Below are 19,533 nucleotides of genomic sequence, written 5' to 3' on the forward strand. Positions count from 1 at the left end.
CAAAAAAATCAATACGTGCTTTTAAGTATGCAGAAGCACCGCGATAAAGTGGCATTTCGTAGAGGAGCGTCCGTATCTTCTAGGCAAACAGCCCCTCTGCTCACACCCCCTCCGTCAGGCAGAGAGAGTGAGAGAGATAGAGAGAAGCAAACAATCAAGCACTGCGCGAAAAGCATATCTTATATCATTGAGGAGTTTTAGTTAATATGTAATACATGCTCTGATTGGGTAGCTTCTAAGCCATCCGCCAATAGCGCCCCTTGTATGAAATCAACTGGGCAAACAAACTGAGGAAGCATGTACCATAAATTAAGACCCATTGTCCACAGAAAGCCGCGAACCAGCGAAAAATCCGTGATATATATTTAGATGTGCTTACATTTAAAATCCGCGATAGAGTGACACCGCGAAAGTCGAAGCGCGATATAGCGAGGGATTACTGTATATGCTAAATATCCTATCTTCTGTTCCCCCTACAAGTTTCTTCTCCAGAAACTCATTCCCTGTAGCTGTTTTACCATCATTACTGTAAGCAGCTGTTTATTTTAACACATATCTGAATTTGTGGATCAAATTCATGGAGCAGTCTAATGGAGATCATCATGAGAACAATACTTGGAAATGGGTCATACACAGTGCAGTAATGGTTAAAGTGAATATTATTTCTTAGTGGCTCATCACTACAATAAACTGTAAATCTTACAATGGAGCCAGTGAAGCTATCTTCAATTAACAGTTTGTTTTCTCATGTCAGGTCAGAGACATAGATCATGAAAACATGACACTGAAATGGGTGCATCATGACTAGAACAGGAAAACAATGCTTTGCAGAGAGGTTAGGAGGAAGACATCTTACAAAATAATTTGATGCAAAATATTGGTAAAAATCCTGCCTTATGACCAACAGTTAAGACAGACATCTCCCTTTTCACAGCCAAAATTGTAGAAGATCCAGGATGTTACAGGAAAAAACATCCATCCATCCATCCTTTTATGAACTCTTCAAATCTAGGTAATGCTGATTAATGACAAATGGACACAAAGCAGGAGCCAAACTTAAACATGGAGACAAGTTCACATCAATCAAAAAAGGTCAGATTTTTGTTCAAAAAAACATACCTGTAAATAAATAAATAAAGTTTAAAGGAATTTAGATTCACATAGTGAGAGGAAAAAGCTTCAGTGTAGGAGTATGTAACCATGCCTATGGCATAATAAACACACCTGCTGTTCACAGTATATATGCTGATTACTGTAGGTTCTACTTTCCTGAATGCAGTACTAACTTAAAAATAATCCAAATCCCAGAAATGATTCTGTTACGCTTTTAAGTCTATTCACAGCATAAGATATGGGTGTTTGAATCTGCAAAGCTAAGAATAAAGTTATTCATTTTTGCATTCTAATTCTGATTTCTGTCAATTTTTCCAACTAATTTATGTGAATAATAGTCCCTTATATTAAACACTGCTATTTCTGTCTATGTTAAATAATGTGCAGACAGATATTTGAACAAAACTGCATTTGGTACTTATATGCTCATTAACATCCAAGAAATGGATCACATTTTTAAAAATGGAAAACTTTTTTTTATTTCATACAGTATTAAAAACTGACATGTTTTTTAAAAAATTGATTTTGAAAGTCATTACTTTGCCTGCTTGTTAATGGTCTCGCTATGACCTTCTAGAAATGAAGTTTTTAAACTTTTTGTATAATCTTCTAGAGTACTCTTACTGATAATAACTAATGATTTATGGGTCTCGTTTGTTCTACTATTGAAAATGTAAATCCAGATCCACTCATAACAAGTGTCCTGTGCAAGTGCTTATTCATCAGCTGTCATACCCTACAAATACAGAGCTAATTTTCTAGTAAAGACCACTTGTAAAGTGCTGTGCTGGACAATCAATAAGCTCCTGGAGAAATTATTGAAGAAATACCTTTGTTTTGAAGAGAAATGCTACATTATCATTTTGGAGCTTCAAACATTTTGCATTTATCACTATAGACACCATGTTTAACAGACAATGGTATTTATCTGATTATAGAAAACCTGCATTACCTGAAAATTGACCGAAACATGGCATGACTGAGCCACAACAACTTTAGACTTTAAAGATAACACATATTTTAATTAGAAACTAAATTCTATGTCATACCAACAATACAGTCATTGTTTATCTGTAAAAGGATGGCTACTTACTGTTCATTGATACTAATTTCATCTAATATAACATTGCACAATTTACATGAACAAATAAGAATTAGGTAGATGGATTTTGAAATTAAAATTATGTTACTCCATCGTTCTCATGGCCATTCTCATAAACAGTAGCATGACCCCGGTATTTACCTAAAGAAACAAATTAAAACTTGGAAAGAAATTATTGGAAATGCAGCTGACCAAACTGAACAGCAGATATTTATTATAGTGGCAAAGAACTGCATGCTGTTCATCTAAGAGTCTAATTTCTTCTTAAATGATTCAAGCATCTTTACTCAAAAACATCTGCTGATAAACTGTTACAGATGTTGAGCTCTCCTCCTATAACAACATTCCTTCCTACTTTATTATTGAACCTGCCCTTCTTCAGTTTCAGGATATGGCCAGCAAGAAACAATTCTCATAAGTAACTATAACTCTCCTGTTTATAAGTTAAAGGATATTTGACTTTATTTTCCTTTATTCACTTCAAAGTGTTTTTACTATTATTTATAACCTGGTTAAGATTTACTGCTTTTTACTTGGTAATTCCTACAAAGACAGACATAATTTACAATAAGCTCAAAAATACTTCCCTTTTATTACCAAAAACTACAATGTATTATTAGAAAGCCTTTTTAATTTCAGGTGGCATTTATTTGCACTTTTACCTGCTATGAAACTATACTTTCAGATATGTACTATGAAAATTTAAAAGAACTGCAATTATATAGCCAATTATGAACCAGTAAAAATATTCTTCAACTTACAGAATTTTAAATGCATCCTAAATTACTTGTAGAAAACATGTTTACATGGATTGTCAAAAAAGGCACTATTGATTGAAATATTCTTAATTTAAATTGCTTAGACTTCCCATTGCTTAGCATGGTAAAGGTGTTATATAAGTAAAATGTATTATTATTTTATTACTATTATTAGACATTTCAGTTTCCTTGTTTAATGGTTATGTTATCCAGTGCTATAATGTTCTCAACATAAACACTAATAACATGAAACTTGCCATTGCTTTCTGCATAAAATTTGTATTTATTTCTGTGTCTGTGTTGGGGTTTTCTCCAGGTTTATTTTAATCCCAGATGCCAAAGATGTGCAGAATATGTTGACATATATTAATTGATGATTGAGAATGATAATTCAGACTGAGTGAACATGTCCTGCAATGAACCACTGTAACAACTAGGACTGTCTTCTACTTTGTGTCCAGTGTTGCCACGATATGATCTAAACTCTATGAGCATAAACCTTGTTCTATAATGAATGGATGGAGTGCAGTAATTTACTGTTTTATATTTTGTATTTTAAGACAGCTGTAAATCTACACATCCACTCCCTGAGAATTGGTTTGTTTACTCTTACCCTCAGTTGATGACCTAAATATTTCTTTAACATCTAGACCAGCTTAATGAAAGAACAAATTCTTTCTTTCTTCTTCTTTCAGCTGCTCCTGTAAGGGTTCGCCAAAGCGGATCATCTTCTTCCATATATTTCTGCCCTCTGTATCTTGTTCTTTTACACCCATCACCTGCATGTCCTCTCTCACCACATCCATAAACCTTCTCTTAAGCCTTCCTCTTTTTCTCTTGCCTGGCAGCTCTATCCTTAGTATCCTTCTCCCAATATACTTACAATCTCTCCTCTGCACATGTCCAAACCAGCGCAATCTCGCCTCTCTGACCGTCTCCCAAACGTCCTACTTGAGCTGACCCTCTAATGTACTCATTCCTAATCCTATCCATCCTCGTCACACCCAGTTCAAATCTTAGCATCTTTAACTCTGCTACCTCCAGCTCTGTCTCCTGTTTACTGGTCAGTGCCACCGTCTCTAACCCATATAACATAGCTACCGTCCTGTACACCTTCCCCTTCACTCTTGCTGATATCCGTCTGTCACAAATCACTCCACAATCTTCTCCACGCATTCCACCCTACCTGCACTCTTTTTCACCTCTCTTCCACAACCTCAACCACCTTCACCAACTCTACTCCTTGCATCCTCACCATTCCACTGAGCTCCCTCTCATTTACACACATGTATTCTGTCTTGTTCCTACTGACCTTCATTCCTCTCCTCTCTAGAGCATATCTCCATCTCTCCAGGGTCTCCTCAACCTGTTCCCTTACTATCACTACAGATCACAACGTCATCAGCAAACATCATAGTCCACAAGGACTCCTGTCTAATCTCGTCTGTCAACCTGTTCATCACCATTGCAAATAAGAAAGGGCTTAGAGCAGATCCCTGATGTAATCACACCTCCACCTTGAATGCATCTGTCACTCCTACCGCAGACCTCACCATGGTCACACTTCCCTTGTACAATTCCAATTCCATATCCTGTACAGTTCTTACATACTCCTCTGCCACTCCCGACTTCTTCATACAATACCACAAGTCCTCTCAAGGCACCCTGTTATATGCTTTCTCCAAGTCCACAAAGACACAATGCAACTCCTTCTGGCCTTTTCTATACTTCTCCATCAACATCCTCAGAGCAAACATCGCATCTGTGGTGCTCTTTCTTGGCATGAAACCATACTGCTGCTCACTAATCATCACCTCACTTCTTAACCTAGCTTCCACTACTCTTTCCCATAACTTCATGCTGTGGCTCATCAATTTTATCCCCCTGTAGTCACTACAGTCCTGCACATCCCCCTTATGCTTAAATATCAGCACCAGTACACTTCTCCACTCCTCAGGCATCCTCTCAATTTCTAAGATTCCATTAAAAACTCCACTGCCATCTCTCCTAAACACCTTCATGCTTCCACAGGTATGTCATCTGGACCAACAGCTTTTCCATTCTTCATAGATGTCCTTACTTCCTCCTTGCTAGTTCGTTGCACTTCCTGATTCATTATCTCCACAACATCTAACCTTCTCTCTCTCTCTCTCATTCAGCAACCTCTCAAAGTACTCTTTCCGTCTGCTCAACACGCTCTCCTCACTTGTGAGTACGTTTCCATCTTTATCCTTTATTACACTAACTTGCTGCACATCTTTCCCAGCCTGGTCCCTCTGTCTAGCCAATAGTATAGGTTCTTTTCTCCCTCAGTGTCCAACCTCTCATACAACTCATCATACGCCTTTTCTTTGGCCTTCACCATCTCTCTCTTCACCTTGTGCCTTATCTCCTTGTACTCTTGTCTACTTTCTGCATCTGATGAAACAACAAATTATTAATAAAAGAACAAATTATTGCAACAAAATCTTCTTACTGATAATTTTCACCATTTGCTACAACAATGCAGCTGTGTCTTCTCACATGTACTATGTTCCTGCTGAACTGTACAATATCACAACTTTTGCTTTCTATGACTGCTTACAACTAATGTTTCAATTTTTTTTTTGGTCATTATCTAAAGTGTTATTATTACTTTATAATTACTGTACAATTTTAATCCTTCAACAATATATACTGTAATACTTTCTGGAAAGATTATATGACATTTCATTTACTCATTTGTCTAGTTTCGGGATCCAATTGTAGGGTACAGGTTTGTCACAGCATTTACAGGTGCAAAGCAGGAACCCACTCTAAATGGGATGGCAGTTAAACAAAGGGTACAAACACACATACTCATTCGCACAGAGAAAAACTGAAGTCATTGTTTAAGCTACACTCATGTTTTGGAATGTGTATAAAATTTCAAAATATGTTGAAAACCCAGAGCAAAACCCATACACTTGCAAGGAAACTTAACTCCAAGAAGACAGCGACATTACTAAGATTTGAATAATCTCATTCCAGTTTTTGTATATACTGAATACTGCAAATGACATTATATTAGATTACACAAAGCTAAGTAATTATGACAGATCTTTGAAGCATAATTAAATTCCAAGTTAATTTTTATCAAAATTGCTTAAACTTTCAGAAGAGTAAGATGAAACTGGCATACTATTTATAGTGAATAAACTATGAACTTGTAACATCTTTTTCTCAAATTTGTCACTAATTCTCATCATGTTTCTTTGTATTCCTAATGGAAAAAATGGATGCTTACTATAATTTATTTTTGCTGTGATTACTGATCTTAACTTTTTTTGAGCTTGATAAATTTTGTTGGTTGACTTGAGAATGTTTTTCCTTTTGTTTTGAAAAATGGTTACTTTGTTTTTTGCCTCTCGCCTTCTGTGGTGGAAGTATGTGCCACCCACATGCACTCAAAACCCTCTATTCTGCAGTCACCTGGTGTACTGGAGGAACTGAGGGGGCATTGAAAACCTTTACTGATGACTGTATTAACTGTGCCCAGTAGCAGGTGGGTGACCAGCTGGCCTAGCTCATTCTGATTTCTATGACGCAGAAACTAATTACCATCAGACTTTATTTGATTTGTATACACTGCCCAAAAAAATTAAAGGAACACTTTTAAATCAGATTAAGGCATCAAGTCAATGAAACCTCTGGGGTATTGATCTGGTTAGCTGAGTAGCAGAGGGTGTTGTTAAACAGTTTCACCTGCTTCAGCGTTAATTAAATTAACAACAGGTACACTACAGGGGTAACAATAAGACGACCCCCCCAACACAGGAATGGTTTACCAGGTGGAGGCCACTAACATTTTTTCCTCCTCATCTTTTCTGACCATTTTTTCACTAGTTTTGCATTTGGCTATGGTCAATGCAACTACTGGTAGCATGAGAAGATACCTGGACACTACAGAGTTTGCCCAGGTAGTCCAACTTCTAGAGGATGGCACAGTGATACGTGCCATTGCCAGAAGGTTTGCTGTGTCTCCCAGCACAGTCTCAGAGGCATGGAGGAGATTCCAGGAGACAGGCAGTTACTCTTGAAGAGCTGGACAGGGCCGTAGAAGGTTCTTAACCCATCAGCAGGACTGGTATTTGAGCACTGCCTGAGCCCTACAAAATGACCTCAAGCAGGCCACTGGTGTGAATGTCTCTGACCGGACAATCAGAAACAGACTTCATGAGGGTGGCCTGAGTGCCCTGTGTTCACTGCCGAGCACCATTGAGCTCGACTGGCATTTGTCATAAAATATCAGAATTGGCAGGTCCACCACTGGCACCCTGTGCTTTTCACAGATGAGAGCATGTTCAATCTGAGCACAAGTGACAGACGTGAAAGGGTCTGGAGAAGCCATGGAAAATGTTATGCTGCCTGTAACAATCGTTCAGCATGACCGGTTTGGTGGTGGGTCAGTGATGGTCTGGAGAGGCATATCCATGAAGGGACACACAGACCTCTACAGGCAAGACAATGGCACCCTGACTGCCAATAGGTATTGGAATTAAATGATTGGACCCATTGCCAGACCCTATGCTGGTGCAGTGGGACCTGGGTTCCTCCTGCTGCATGACAATGCTCGGCCTCATGTGGAGAGAGCATGCAGGCAGTTCCTGGAGGATAAAGGAATTGATACCATTGACTCGCCCGACCTAAATCCAACAGAACACCTCTTGGACATTATGTGCATCATTTTTTCACTTAGATTTTTAGGGTGTTTTTGAATTCAGCCCTCTGTAGGTTGGTAAATTTCATTTTTCATTAAACGATGTGCCATCCTTTTGTTCCTAACACATTACCCAGTCCATATCAGTATAGACATCAAGCCCGGGGTTTGCTTTCTGCCTTGCGCCCTGTGTTGGCTGGGATTGGCTCCAGAAGACCCCTGTGATCCTGTAGTTAGGATATAGCAGGTTGGATAATGGATGGATATATATATATATATAGATGCATTCTTCTAACAAACTTTCTCTCTTTCTTTCCTAGGTGACGAAGCGGAAGCGGAAGCGGAAGTAGAAGCAGACAATGGCCGACAGTGAGATGAATCGCGTTGCGTCGTCGTTGAATAACTCCAGGCACTCGACAAACAGATTCAGAAACTCCTGTCCAGACGAAGGTACCTCAGAGACTTGAAGACTCGGCTGCTGGACAAACCACACCAAACAACTGAAGTCGGCGTAACATCAACCCCACCTCGTGCCGCTCAAGTCCAAGGACAAGTAAGCTTCACCCCCGCGCCTCGTAGGAACAACGACAACGCTGATGAAGACCTCGACGGGTTTCAGCTTTGCAGGCGGGGGTTCAAGGCTAGAACACCTCCATAGGCACAGGCGAGCATTCAAATCCAGAACCGATTCGACCCTCTCCGTCCCCAGTCTGCCTTCAACCCGGGTGATGTAATCGTGGTAGGTGATTCGATTGTATGCGAAACCTGAATATCACGTGCCCTAATCAAAATCCTTTGTTTCTTGTTTTCCCGGTGCTCGAGTTCGAGATGTGATGAGGCGGGCGCCGACCTTCTACCAGAAGCACAAGAGGGCAATAGGATCCATCATTCTAAACGCCGGCGTAAACGACATAAGGCACCGAGAGTCGGAGGTTCTCAAGGCTGACTTCGCAGCACTAGTTGAAGACACGAAGGAGAGGACCCCATCCGCAAAAATCTTCATCTCGGGTCCACTACCTCTTGTCAGACGATCGAATGAATACTACAGTCGTCTGCTGGGTTTAAACAACTGGCTGAGAGGCTTCTGCGAGAATCAAGACATCGGGTTTATAGACAACTGGGAAAGGCCACGCTTCTTCAAGCGGGATGGACTGCATCCGAATAGATTTGGCGCCCGGGTCCTCTCCGAAAACATCGCTAAGGTAATTCGTCTATCTTGACTGTCTACTTCTACTGTTAACCCCTTACGTAATGCTACTGCTTTGATAGGACATAATGGCTTAACAGAGTCTTCCGTTAAAGTGCACAACATTAATAATCTAATAACAAATCTTAATGCACGTAAAAAATCTAGGCAGTGCGGTATAAACACCAATAATTTAATTGAAATTACTACTTCAGATCAACACTGCATTAAGACTATAAAACGGATTGTAGATTACATAAAAAGTACACACAGAGCGGCGTTAAAAAAAATAACTTAATTTTTGTTCCGATTACCAATAACACGCATAAAATTCAGCTCTGCCCTTCAGAAACATTAAATATGGCACTATTAAATGTTAGAGCTTTAACTAACAAGACATTTTTTATAAACGATCTTATTAGTGATAGAAAGATTGATTTTATTGCTAAATGAAACATGGCTTAATTCAATGGGGCGGCAGTTTTAATCGAATCTGCGCCCGGATTACAGTTTTACTCGTGCAGACCGCCAGGGAAAAAGGGGCGGATTGGCAAACATTTACTCGAGCGATTAAAATGTAAAGATGTTAGTTTTGGTAAATTTAAGTCCTTTGAGTATCTCGCCGTTGTTATTCATGGAGATTCTCACGTTCTCGTATTATCCGTGTATAGACCTCCTAAATATAACGCGTCTTTCCTTGAGGAATTCTCTGACTTAATGTCAATTTTAGTTACAAACTATGACGCACTCTTAATAGTCGGCGACTTTAACTTACATGTCGACAATCAGTGTGACCAAAAGGTAAAGGAATTCATGAACCTCCTGAACTCTTTTGATTTGAGGCAGCCTACACATAAAGCAGGTCATACGTTAGACTTAGTGATTACTAAAGGACTTAAAGTTGATATAAAGCAGGTCATTGATATGGTCTATCAGACCATTTCCTTCTACTATTTAATATAGAAATAAAGATAGAAAACGCTCATGAGAAGCATTTTGTTAAAAAACGCTTCTTTGACTCATCAGCAGCTTTAAAACTTACAACTATTCTAAGCAATCAGTCCGTTTATAATGCCAACTATAATAGCGAGGATAATGTAAATAGTAAAGTGGAAAACTTTAATTCTAAAGTAAGAACTGCTGTTGACATAGTTGCACCTGAAAAGACAGTTAAAAATCTCTAGTATTGTTATTCCATGGAAGACCCAAAGAGTGTCTGATTTAAAAAGAACATGTTGTAGAGCTGAGCGTAAATGGAGGAAAACTAAACTAACTATCCATTATGAGATATTGAAGGTTAAAATAACAGAATACAATAACACTGTCCGTCTTGAGAGGCTGCTATTTCTCTAATATTATAAATAACAATGCTAGTAATCCCAGAGTCTTATTTTCAACAATTGATCGTCTGTTAAACCCAGGTAACACAAAGGAATGCCCCAGAATACTTCCAGTGAAACCTGTGAGAACATTGCTGTATTTTTCAATCAAAAAATTAATGATATTAGAGATAACATAGTATATCTCCCCAACACTGCAGAACCTCCAAAGCCCCGGTACTCCATTATAAACAAATTAAATGCTTTCACCAGGATAGATTTACCTGAATTACATAGTATAATCTCTCAACTGAAACCCTCCACCTGCGTCCTTGACCCAATACCAACCAGGTTTTTCAAAGAAATATCAGGCGTGCTAATTGACAATATTCTGGACATAGTTAATTCGTCATTAGATACGGGGGTCTTTCCAGACTGTCTTAAGACTGCTGTAGTTAAACCCCTGCTCAAGAAAATAATCTTGACCCCTCTGCCTTTGAAAATTTTAGACCCATCTCTAACCTGCCCTTCTTAAGTAAAATTCTAGAGAAGGCAGTCATTATGCAGTTAAATGACCACCTCAATAAACATGCTATTCTTGATACTTTCAGTCAGGCTTCAGAACAAATCACAGCACAGAAACTGCACTTGTTAAAGTAGTAAATGACTTGCGGTAAATGCAGACAGAGGCCATTTATCTGTTCTCATCCTCTTAGATCTGAGTGCTGCATTTGACACCATTGATCACAATATTCTTAGAAATCGCCTTAGTCAATGGGTGGGCCTCTCTGGCAGTGTCTTAAATTGGTTTGAATCCTACCTGGCAGGGAAAAAATTCTTTGTGAGTTGTGGTAATCAAATCTCAAAGACACATGATATCCATATGGTGTTCCACAAGGCTCTATCCTGGGTCCGCTGCTTTCTCAATCTACATGCTTCCGTTAGGTCAGATTATCTCAGGTTACAACGTGAGCTACCACAGCTATGCTGATGACACACAGCTGTACTTATCAATAGCACCTGATGACTCCGACTCTTTCGATACACTAACACAATGTCTTACTGGTATTTCTGAATGGATGAATAGTAATTTTCTCAAACTAAATAAAGAGAAAACTGAAATTTTAGTAATTGGCAATAATGGATTCAATGAGGTTATCAGAAATAAACTTGATGCACTAGGATTAAAAGTTAAGACGGAAGTAAAAAATTAGGGGTAACCGTTGACTGTAATCTAGAATTTTAAATCGCATATTCATCAGACCACTAGGACAGCATTTTTCACTTAAGAAACATAGCTAAAGTTAGACCTCTTATATCATTGAAAGATGCTGAGAAATTAATTCACGCTTTTGTTTTCAGTAGACTAGATTACTGTAACGCACTCCTCTCAGGACTACCCAAAAAGACATAAATCATTTGCAACGAGTGCAGAATGCAGCTGCTAGAATCCTAACTGGGAAAAGAAAATCCGAACACATTTCTCCAGTTTTGATGTCACTACACTGGTTGCCTGTGTCATTCAGGATTGACTTTAAAATACTGCTTATGGTTTATAAAGCCTTAAATAATCTCGCTCCATCTTATATATCGGAATGCCTGACACTTATATTCCAAATCGTAACCTTAGATCTTCAAATGAGTGTCTCCTTATAATTCCAAAAGCTAAACTTAAAAGAAGTGGTGAGGCGGCCTTCTGCTGTTATGCACCTAAAATCTGGAATAGCCTGCCAATAGGAATTCGCCAGGCAAATACAGTAGAGCACTTTAAAACACTGCTGAAAACACATTACTTTAACATGGCCTTTTATAACTTCACTTTAACTTAATACTGATACTCTGTATGTTCAATTCTTCATAATAACTATTCACAGTGGCTCTAAAATCCATACTGACCCCTACTCTCTCTCTGTTTCTTTTTCCGGTTTCTTTGTGGTGGTGGCCTGCACCACCTCCACCTACTCAAAGCATCATGATGCACCAACATTGATGGACTGAAAGCCAGAAGTCTACGTGACCATCATCATCAGGTCCTTCCATGAAAACCCTAAATACAAAGAGGACTGTTTGATATGTTAGGTAGATTGCCCAGAGGGGACTGGGGGTCTCTTGGTCTGGAACCCTACAGATTTTATTTTTTCTCCAGCCTTTGGAGTTTTTGTTTTTCTGTCCACCCTGGCCATCGGACCTTACTCTTATTCTATGTTAATTAATGTTGACTTATGTTTATTTTTATTGTGTCTTCTATTTTTCTATTCATTTTGTAAAGCACTTTGAGCTACATTTTTTTGTATGAATATGTGCTATATAAATAAATGTTGATTGATTGATTGATATATATATATATATATAAATATATATATATATATATACTGTGTATATATACTGTATATGTTTTGCATTTTAGGGGGCTTAAATTTTGTTTATTAATGCTCAGGTTGATTTTCTATTTAGTACACTTATATTTATTAGATATGACTGTAATATTAATTAATGATAATATCCAAATAACTATGGTATATCTATTGCTTTTGTTGATTGATCTGTGGAAAGTACCTTGTATTGCAAGTAAATGTATGATAAGGTGCTATATAAAGTTATTATTATTATTACAAATATACTTTAATTTTCTTGTAGAATTCTGTATAGGCCTCTACAATTATTTATTGTTTTGCTTGGAAATTTAATTGTAATGCAGTGTTGTTTTTAACAGGTGCCTTCATTTTGAGCAGGAAATGTTGTGATACCATGACCAATTGCCAGGGAGCATGATTCAAGAAGTCACGCTGCATGTCAATATTGGTGGAAAGATATTTAAGCCAGCGCTTCAAGTAACTCATCTTGCAAGTTTTGGATAATTCTTGCAAACATTTTATCAGCACTTTAGCCTGAATTCCTGGTTACATAATTTTGCCTTTTTTATACTCTGTTGAAATCCATTTTGGCATTGACGCTTGATACAAATTTTGCTTTATTGACTACATTATATCTTCCAGTCTACTCTGTCTTTACTGTCTGTCACTTTTGTTTATACCCTGTGGTAGAACAATTTTACATTTATATAAAGTTTGAAAACAACTTAATATTAAACATAATGTTTTAAATTAAACTAATTAAAACTAAAAAATAATTCAATAAATTGTTAATGATGGTTAAGACTGAACATTACTATAAATAGTTTAAATATGAGGTGATGGCCATCAGAAGTAAATACTGTACTGAGTTCTTTTTCAGTACAATTTTGGAAGTACTATGAATAAAATCAAAATAGACATTAACAGATGGTCTTCCCTTTAGTAGAGAGAATTAGTACTATAGAAATTAACATCCTCCCTAAGCTGCTGTATTTATTCCAGAGTATCCCTATATACAAAACAACTCATTCTTTAATAAATTAGGTTTAATTATAACATCATTCAAATTGAACATGAAACAGCTGCGCTTTCAAAAGGAGACTCTACAAAGATCTAAAACAAAAGGTAGCATGACACCTCCTAACTTTCAATTTTCCAACTGTGCAGTACATATATGCATAATAAAAGCTTTCAAAACAAAATTTTATAAACTTCGTAGACAAATTCAACTATAAAAACTGTTTAAGTAAATCCTTATAAAGAACACACTAAATAACTTTATTAGGTTCATTTTTATTTTTCATTGCTCAAGCAACATTTTTGTGTTTAATTTTAGTTAACTCATTTGTCAACATTCTGAAAACTTTAGCTGTTCATTTTGGTTTTAAAAGGCTGCATTCACTGTTGTGTTTCACTATCTAACTTGGATTCATTTACATCCATGTGTTCATTGCAAATGATCTGTTTTAACAAAATATTTGGAAAGATATTGAAGACTCAGAATTAGAATTCATCTCCAGGTCACAAACCATCTTGGTGATATTATTGAAAAATAAAAATCTATAAAGTAAGAATGACCTGACATGGCAGAATGAAAGAATTAAGAAGTCATGAAATGAAATAATAGGTTTTGTTATTGGCAAAGAATTAAGATATGGGGTTTGAAATAAAAGCATGTAGCCATCTAGGAATGAAAAAGAGAACTTCTAAACTAAATGCAATTACATTAATGATTTCTATGTTTGATTTTTAACAGAATTTTAAATATATAATTTGATATAAGATTAACAACAGGACACTTGTCAAATTTGTCCATTTTATATAAACCGGTCGGGAATGTAATATAAACAGAGCTTAACATTTCCTAAAGAAATACTTACAAAACTTACCTAGCACAAAGAGTTGGAATAGCCGCTATGTAAGAAGAAACAGTTATCATTGCAATTTTGCACAGGTCTGCTGCTGAACCTAAAACAAAATGATATTAAAGGATTCCTAAGATAAAAGCATTTTACCTGCACAATTTCTGTGCTCATTTAATTTTATCTTTTTAAAAAATAATGGTATGCCTTATCCTACCATCACCAGGAGCAAGAAGAAATTTGGCATAAATCCTCAATCAGTTATAGAGTTTACTTGCGTGATGCAGAAATCAGTTATAAAATAATGCTTTAAGCAAAGCAGACACTACACAGCTAAAAAAAGAAAAAGGGTCCACAATTTGGAAGTAAGCTAAGATGACAAAAAAGTGCACTAATTCAATTTATGATTAATCTAAGTGAATAACCACTAGCCTGGGACAGATATACTGTACCATTAGGCTCCACATTTAATAAACAATTTTTTTCCTGGTTATCTGTAAACTTTCACTGTATTTGAAAACATTTGTCCTGACTCAGTACTTATTAAACTCTTGTTCTTTTTTTGTTTTTTCCTATTTGGGGGATTTGGATAATCTTCAGAGCACATTATACAAAAATAATGGCACTGTATAACACTTATTATTTAAATTGATAATCACCATTAAACACTTAATAAAAAGCTAAAAAGAACATGAGCAATTTAGTCAATCAGTTTTGTCAGGTCACCTAATAGAAAAGATATCCCAATATTTAATTGGGCCTGTTTTTAATTGTCATCAGAGTTTATGCAAATACAACAATGTTCTGCTTTGTAGTGAATACCACCAACCATTTCTGTGAAGAAATGTCTCCTTCCCTGTTTGAAAAATTGTCTTCCTGAAGACAAACTTGAATAATATTAGATTAATTGTAATACAAAATTATTCTCAAGAACAATAATCTTTTTTTTTCTGTTGTTTACACCTTTTGACAAGACAAAACTTTTCTTTTTAAACTAAATGACTAAATTTGTTCCAATATAAGCATAGCAGAAAGTAGCTTTCTTCATGCCACTCGGATATTATTTAAATTTGTAATAAACTTTGGCCTTACAAATACTCTAGTATTCTAGTAAGAAACACTGTATTAAAAAAAGTCTGCAAAAATATTTCAGTAGTAATCAAAAATCCTTTTTCCAAAATAGCAGATGTATGTTTCATATGAATATGGATTCATTCTTGGAATGCAAAACATTTGTCATAGTTTAGTAACTGACTCCAGCAAACTGGAAACAGTATTAAGTTAGCTTCTGCTCTCATCAGTAGAGGATGTCCAAAGGCCTGATAGTTCCACTGATTAAATCAGAAGATTCATTAAAACCTACATACCACCTAGATTTGCTTTCTTCTATGAAAATTACTGGTAATTCAATTAGCTCTAGTGGAACTAAGACATTCGTGAGAGGGTGTATTAAGTGCGGGTCAAATGCTCCTTAAAAATAGGGTCTTTAATGTCATGGGCTTGGCTATAAGTATTGAAGGAAGGACAAAACACTTGGATATTAAATAAAAAAATATCACTTAGCTAGACATTTAAATGTTGGCTTAACTTCCTCTTCCTGAAACAAACAACTCTTTTAAAGCTAAATAAGGCAGCACAGAACAAGTCTTTAATCTTGGAGTCTGTAATCCAAAAGAAAAAAACATTGTTGTCAAGTTTATTGTCTACAGCTATGTCAGGGCAGCATGATTTGTAGAAAATATCTAAAGGCTGGGCCACTTCATTAATTCTAAAGGCACTCTTGTTATAATAAATGCTAAACATTTAAGATAGAAAGTCAGCCAGTCACTGAAGATAGTGGCTGTTATTTGTAAATAAATTAGCCTAATTAAAAATGCAGTTATTCTAAGTGCTATTTCATGCTCATGATTCTCTTTAAAACTAGACAACTCTAGCAAGTTCTTACTTAACTTAAAGAATATTTAGCTTTATCTGTATGCACGCCTATAAATAAAAAGAGCCACGTCTTAAACTGTCTAACAGTACGCATAATGTTTTGGTAGTACAAGCTAAATACTTGTACATGTGTGTAATTGCTAAATTCATTGAGTTTTAATTTTTTTATAGATATCTGGAAGAAATGCTATGGGAGGTATTTTCTGCAAAATGAAAATTATAAAATGAAAATGCAATCTTTCTTCCACAATTTCATTTTCAAAGTCTGCATGAAAAAATGCTGCAAAAATTTAAATGAAATTGAAATAACCCCATTTGCAATTTCATTTTCAAAACCTTATGAAAGAATGCTGCAAAAATTAAAAGGAAATAATGAAATTGCAAATTAGGTTTTCAGCCTGAACCGCACTGAAGCTGCAATAATGAAAAGTAAAACGCATATAAAGCGTTCCATTTCCACTTGAATGTAAATAATAATGCAATAAATTTCTCTCATGTTAAATACTGCAATTAAATTGCACATTAATTTATACAGAACTACAATTATGAGTGGTCTTAGGGTTTTTGTGAGATAGTTTTACTCTGAAGCTCACAGCACAGGGGTGAAAAAATGGAAGTGACTCTAAAGCCATATAGGACAAAAATTGTGGAAAATTGCCAAGCCCCACCCATTGAATCTCGGTATTGGGATGTTAAGAACTTGAAAATGAAATTGCAAATGGGAAAAATGGAGCATGATTTGTTTGAATATGTATTGGTTGGAGGAATTATTTTCTAAAACTTTTTATGGTAAAATTTCAAATAGCAATTGAATTTAGAATAATACTTTATTTGATTTTTGAATTTACCCTTGACTATGAAACAGCAAGCCATTCTTTCTGAAAAATACATTGTGGTATAGTATATACTGTCTACAGTCACTGCAATGACATAACATTGCTAGAGTTACTTATAATTAATGACTACAAAACGAGTACAATTATCTCTGTCAGACTAATGCTACCATTCCTGTATCTTCTTCCATTTTTGACTGACACCATCTCACCATCCTGGAAGGTAAAAGTTGGTTGTGTTTACTTGTTTACTTGGTTTAAAGGTTTGAATTCGTGAGACTGTTGAAGCTAATACTGACTTTTATATGGATTCAGAATTTGCATTTGCATCCTGTTTACTTTGCAAGTTACAGAAAGTGACTGTTTCCTTAACAGTCCCACAGAGGCCTGAATAGCTGGTAAAACTTTCATTCTTATTGGATATTAGGGGTTTAATGTGGCTAGAGAGCAGGAATACTATCACACAGCCAGAGTAAACTTGTTGAATGAGTAGCAGAAAAATAAACCATTTTTTATTTGTTTTATTTTTAATCTCTACGAATTGGTATTGAGAAATCTCATTTTTGTACAAAGCAGATCTCTTTCAAATTAAAATAAATCCAAATATGACATATAGATTAAACAAAGCCAATAACTACATTATTTACCTAAATATTTGTTCACCTTAAAATCAGAAATTTTTAATAGATACATTTTCTAAATAACACTATTAGAGAAGAGAACATTAAACCTATTCTTCACATTTTTTAAAGTTACTAGCAATGCAACACTGATCAAGTTTAAGAAAGCTGAAACACAGATAAAGTACATTCAAACTTTTTTTGTAAATATGCATCAAATGCTTTATCAGTGTATGTCAAAATTATTCAAATATGTTTAAGATGTGATTTAACTTGGATTAATCACTGGTAAAAGAAATACAGGACTTGGCTGAAATTAGATTTTAGTGTATAGTTACAGCTGGATTTAAAACATATTCATACATTATATGAAACACCTATTGATGAATGCATACAAAATAATTTAATAAAACTGACAAATTGCAATGTTAGTTTCCTCTGTTCAAGGTTTCTCAGTGTTTTTCAATGTTTTATCATTTAGTTTACTATTACATTGTGCATTCTATGGTAAAATTAACTATTTTTGTGGTTAAAAATATAAAAAAATATATATATATATTTATATACAGCTTGTACGGTCCGGAACAAATTAATTGTATTTACATACAATCCTATGGGGGAAATTACTTTGGGTCACGACCAAATCGGGTTGCGATCAGAGTTTTGGAACGAATTACGGTCGTGACCCAAGGTTCCACTGTACTTCTGATTTGTGTAGTTATGCTTTTACTCATCGGTGTAGTTTCTATGGACTTAAAGAACTGTCATCATTCAGTATATCTTTTACTTACTATTATTCAAGATGTTAAGCTACCGTTCTTAGTACAAATTCTTTGATATATCACCTCTTTTGCCACAGAAAACGCTGGAAAAATCAAGCTGCTCTGAGATACCTTTGAACAATATACAACTGACGTTTCTTCTAATACAGGAATTAAAATACTTTGCTCCAATGAATGAGGAGAAAACCTGGACCTTACCCCACTAATCCATGCAAATTCTAGAAAAATGCCAGCTGATTACAGGAAATAGTCACAAAAACACCAGTATTTAACCATAATGGGCTAATTCAGAATTGCTAGTCAAACCTAATGAATGTGTATGTGATATGGTAGGAAACTAATTTACCTAGAGGAAATCTTTGTAGAAATGAGGATAATATGCTATATTTCCTAAATTCATTGGGCCAAAAGCCCAGCTCCATGAGTCTACCACACAATTATGTCACCTGTTTAGAGTTATGTGGATAATCATGATGCCACTCTGAAGAACACCTATTAAATAGCCATATTTTACAATTCGGTTACGTATTTTTTTCATCTTACCTTGCAGAACAAAGTTGACTGCTTGCCTCTCTGCTTTACAGCGAATGGAATAGTCTTGTGATGTGACATAAGGCAGTAATCTTTTGCGACCCATGATGGAAACAACATAACCTTAATAGACAAACAGCAATAAAAACAAAGAAGAGGAAACTTTAGAAAAAATGAAAATGACTGTTTTATACTTTACATTTCTTTTCCTGCAGAGATGTCAATACTTTACCTACTCACTGTAAATCTAAGGAGAAAAGCTCCAAAGAACCAGAATATAAAGCATGTTTAACAGTTGCATTTTTGAAACAAATTTAAGAATATATGCTTTAAGAACTATTTTACCTTTTATTTGTATTTTTGTGAATTACAGATTAAACATGGTGCTCAAGTGAGATAATGAATCAGAAAAAAATATTCCATTTAATTTTGAAAAAATATTTAAAATAAGTAGGTATTC

The 19,533-nt window shown here is 35.7% G+C and overlaps 1 protein-coding gene across 1 annotated transcript in view; it reads right to left on the minus strand.

The window, feature by feature from the left end:
- poln (polymerase (DNA directed) nu) overlaps positions 1-19,533 on the minus strand; it is a 323,190-nt gene that overhangs the window by 60,749 nt on the left and 242,908 nt on the right. The window contains exons 8-9 of the mRNA XM_039751721.1: positions 19,086-19,196; positions 14,400-14,478 (exon numbers count right to left, since the gene is read on the minus strand). Coding sequence (XP_039607655.1) covers positions 14,400-14,478; positions 19,086-19,196 — 190 coding nt within the window. The remainder of the gene's footprint in view (positions 1-14,399; positions 14,479-19,085; positions 19,197-19,533) is intronic.

Source organism: Polypterus senegalus, chromosome 4 (genome assembly GCF_016835505.1).
Source record: "Polypterus senegalus isolate Bchr_013 chromosome 4, ASM1683550v1, whole genome shotgun sequence".
NCBI classification, from domain to species: Eukaryota; Metazoa; Chordata; class Cladistia; order Polypteriformes; family Polypteridae; genus Polypterus; species Polypterus senegalus.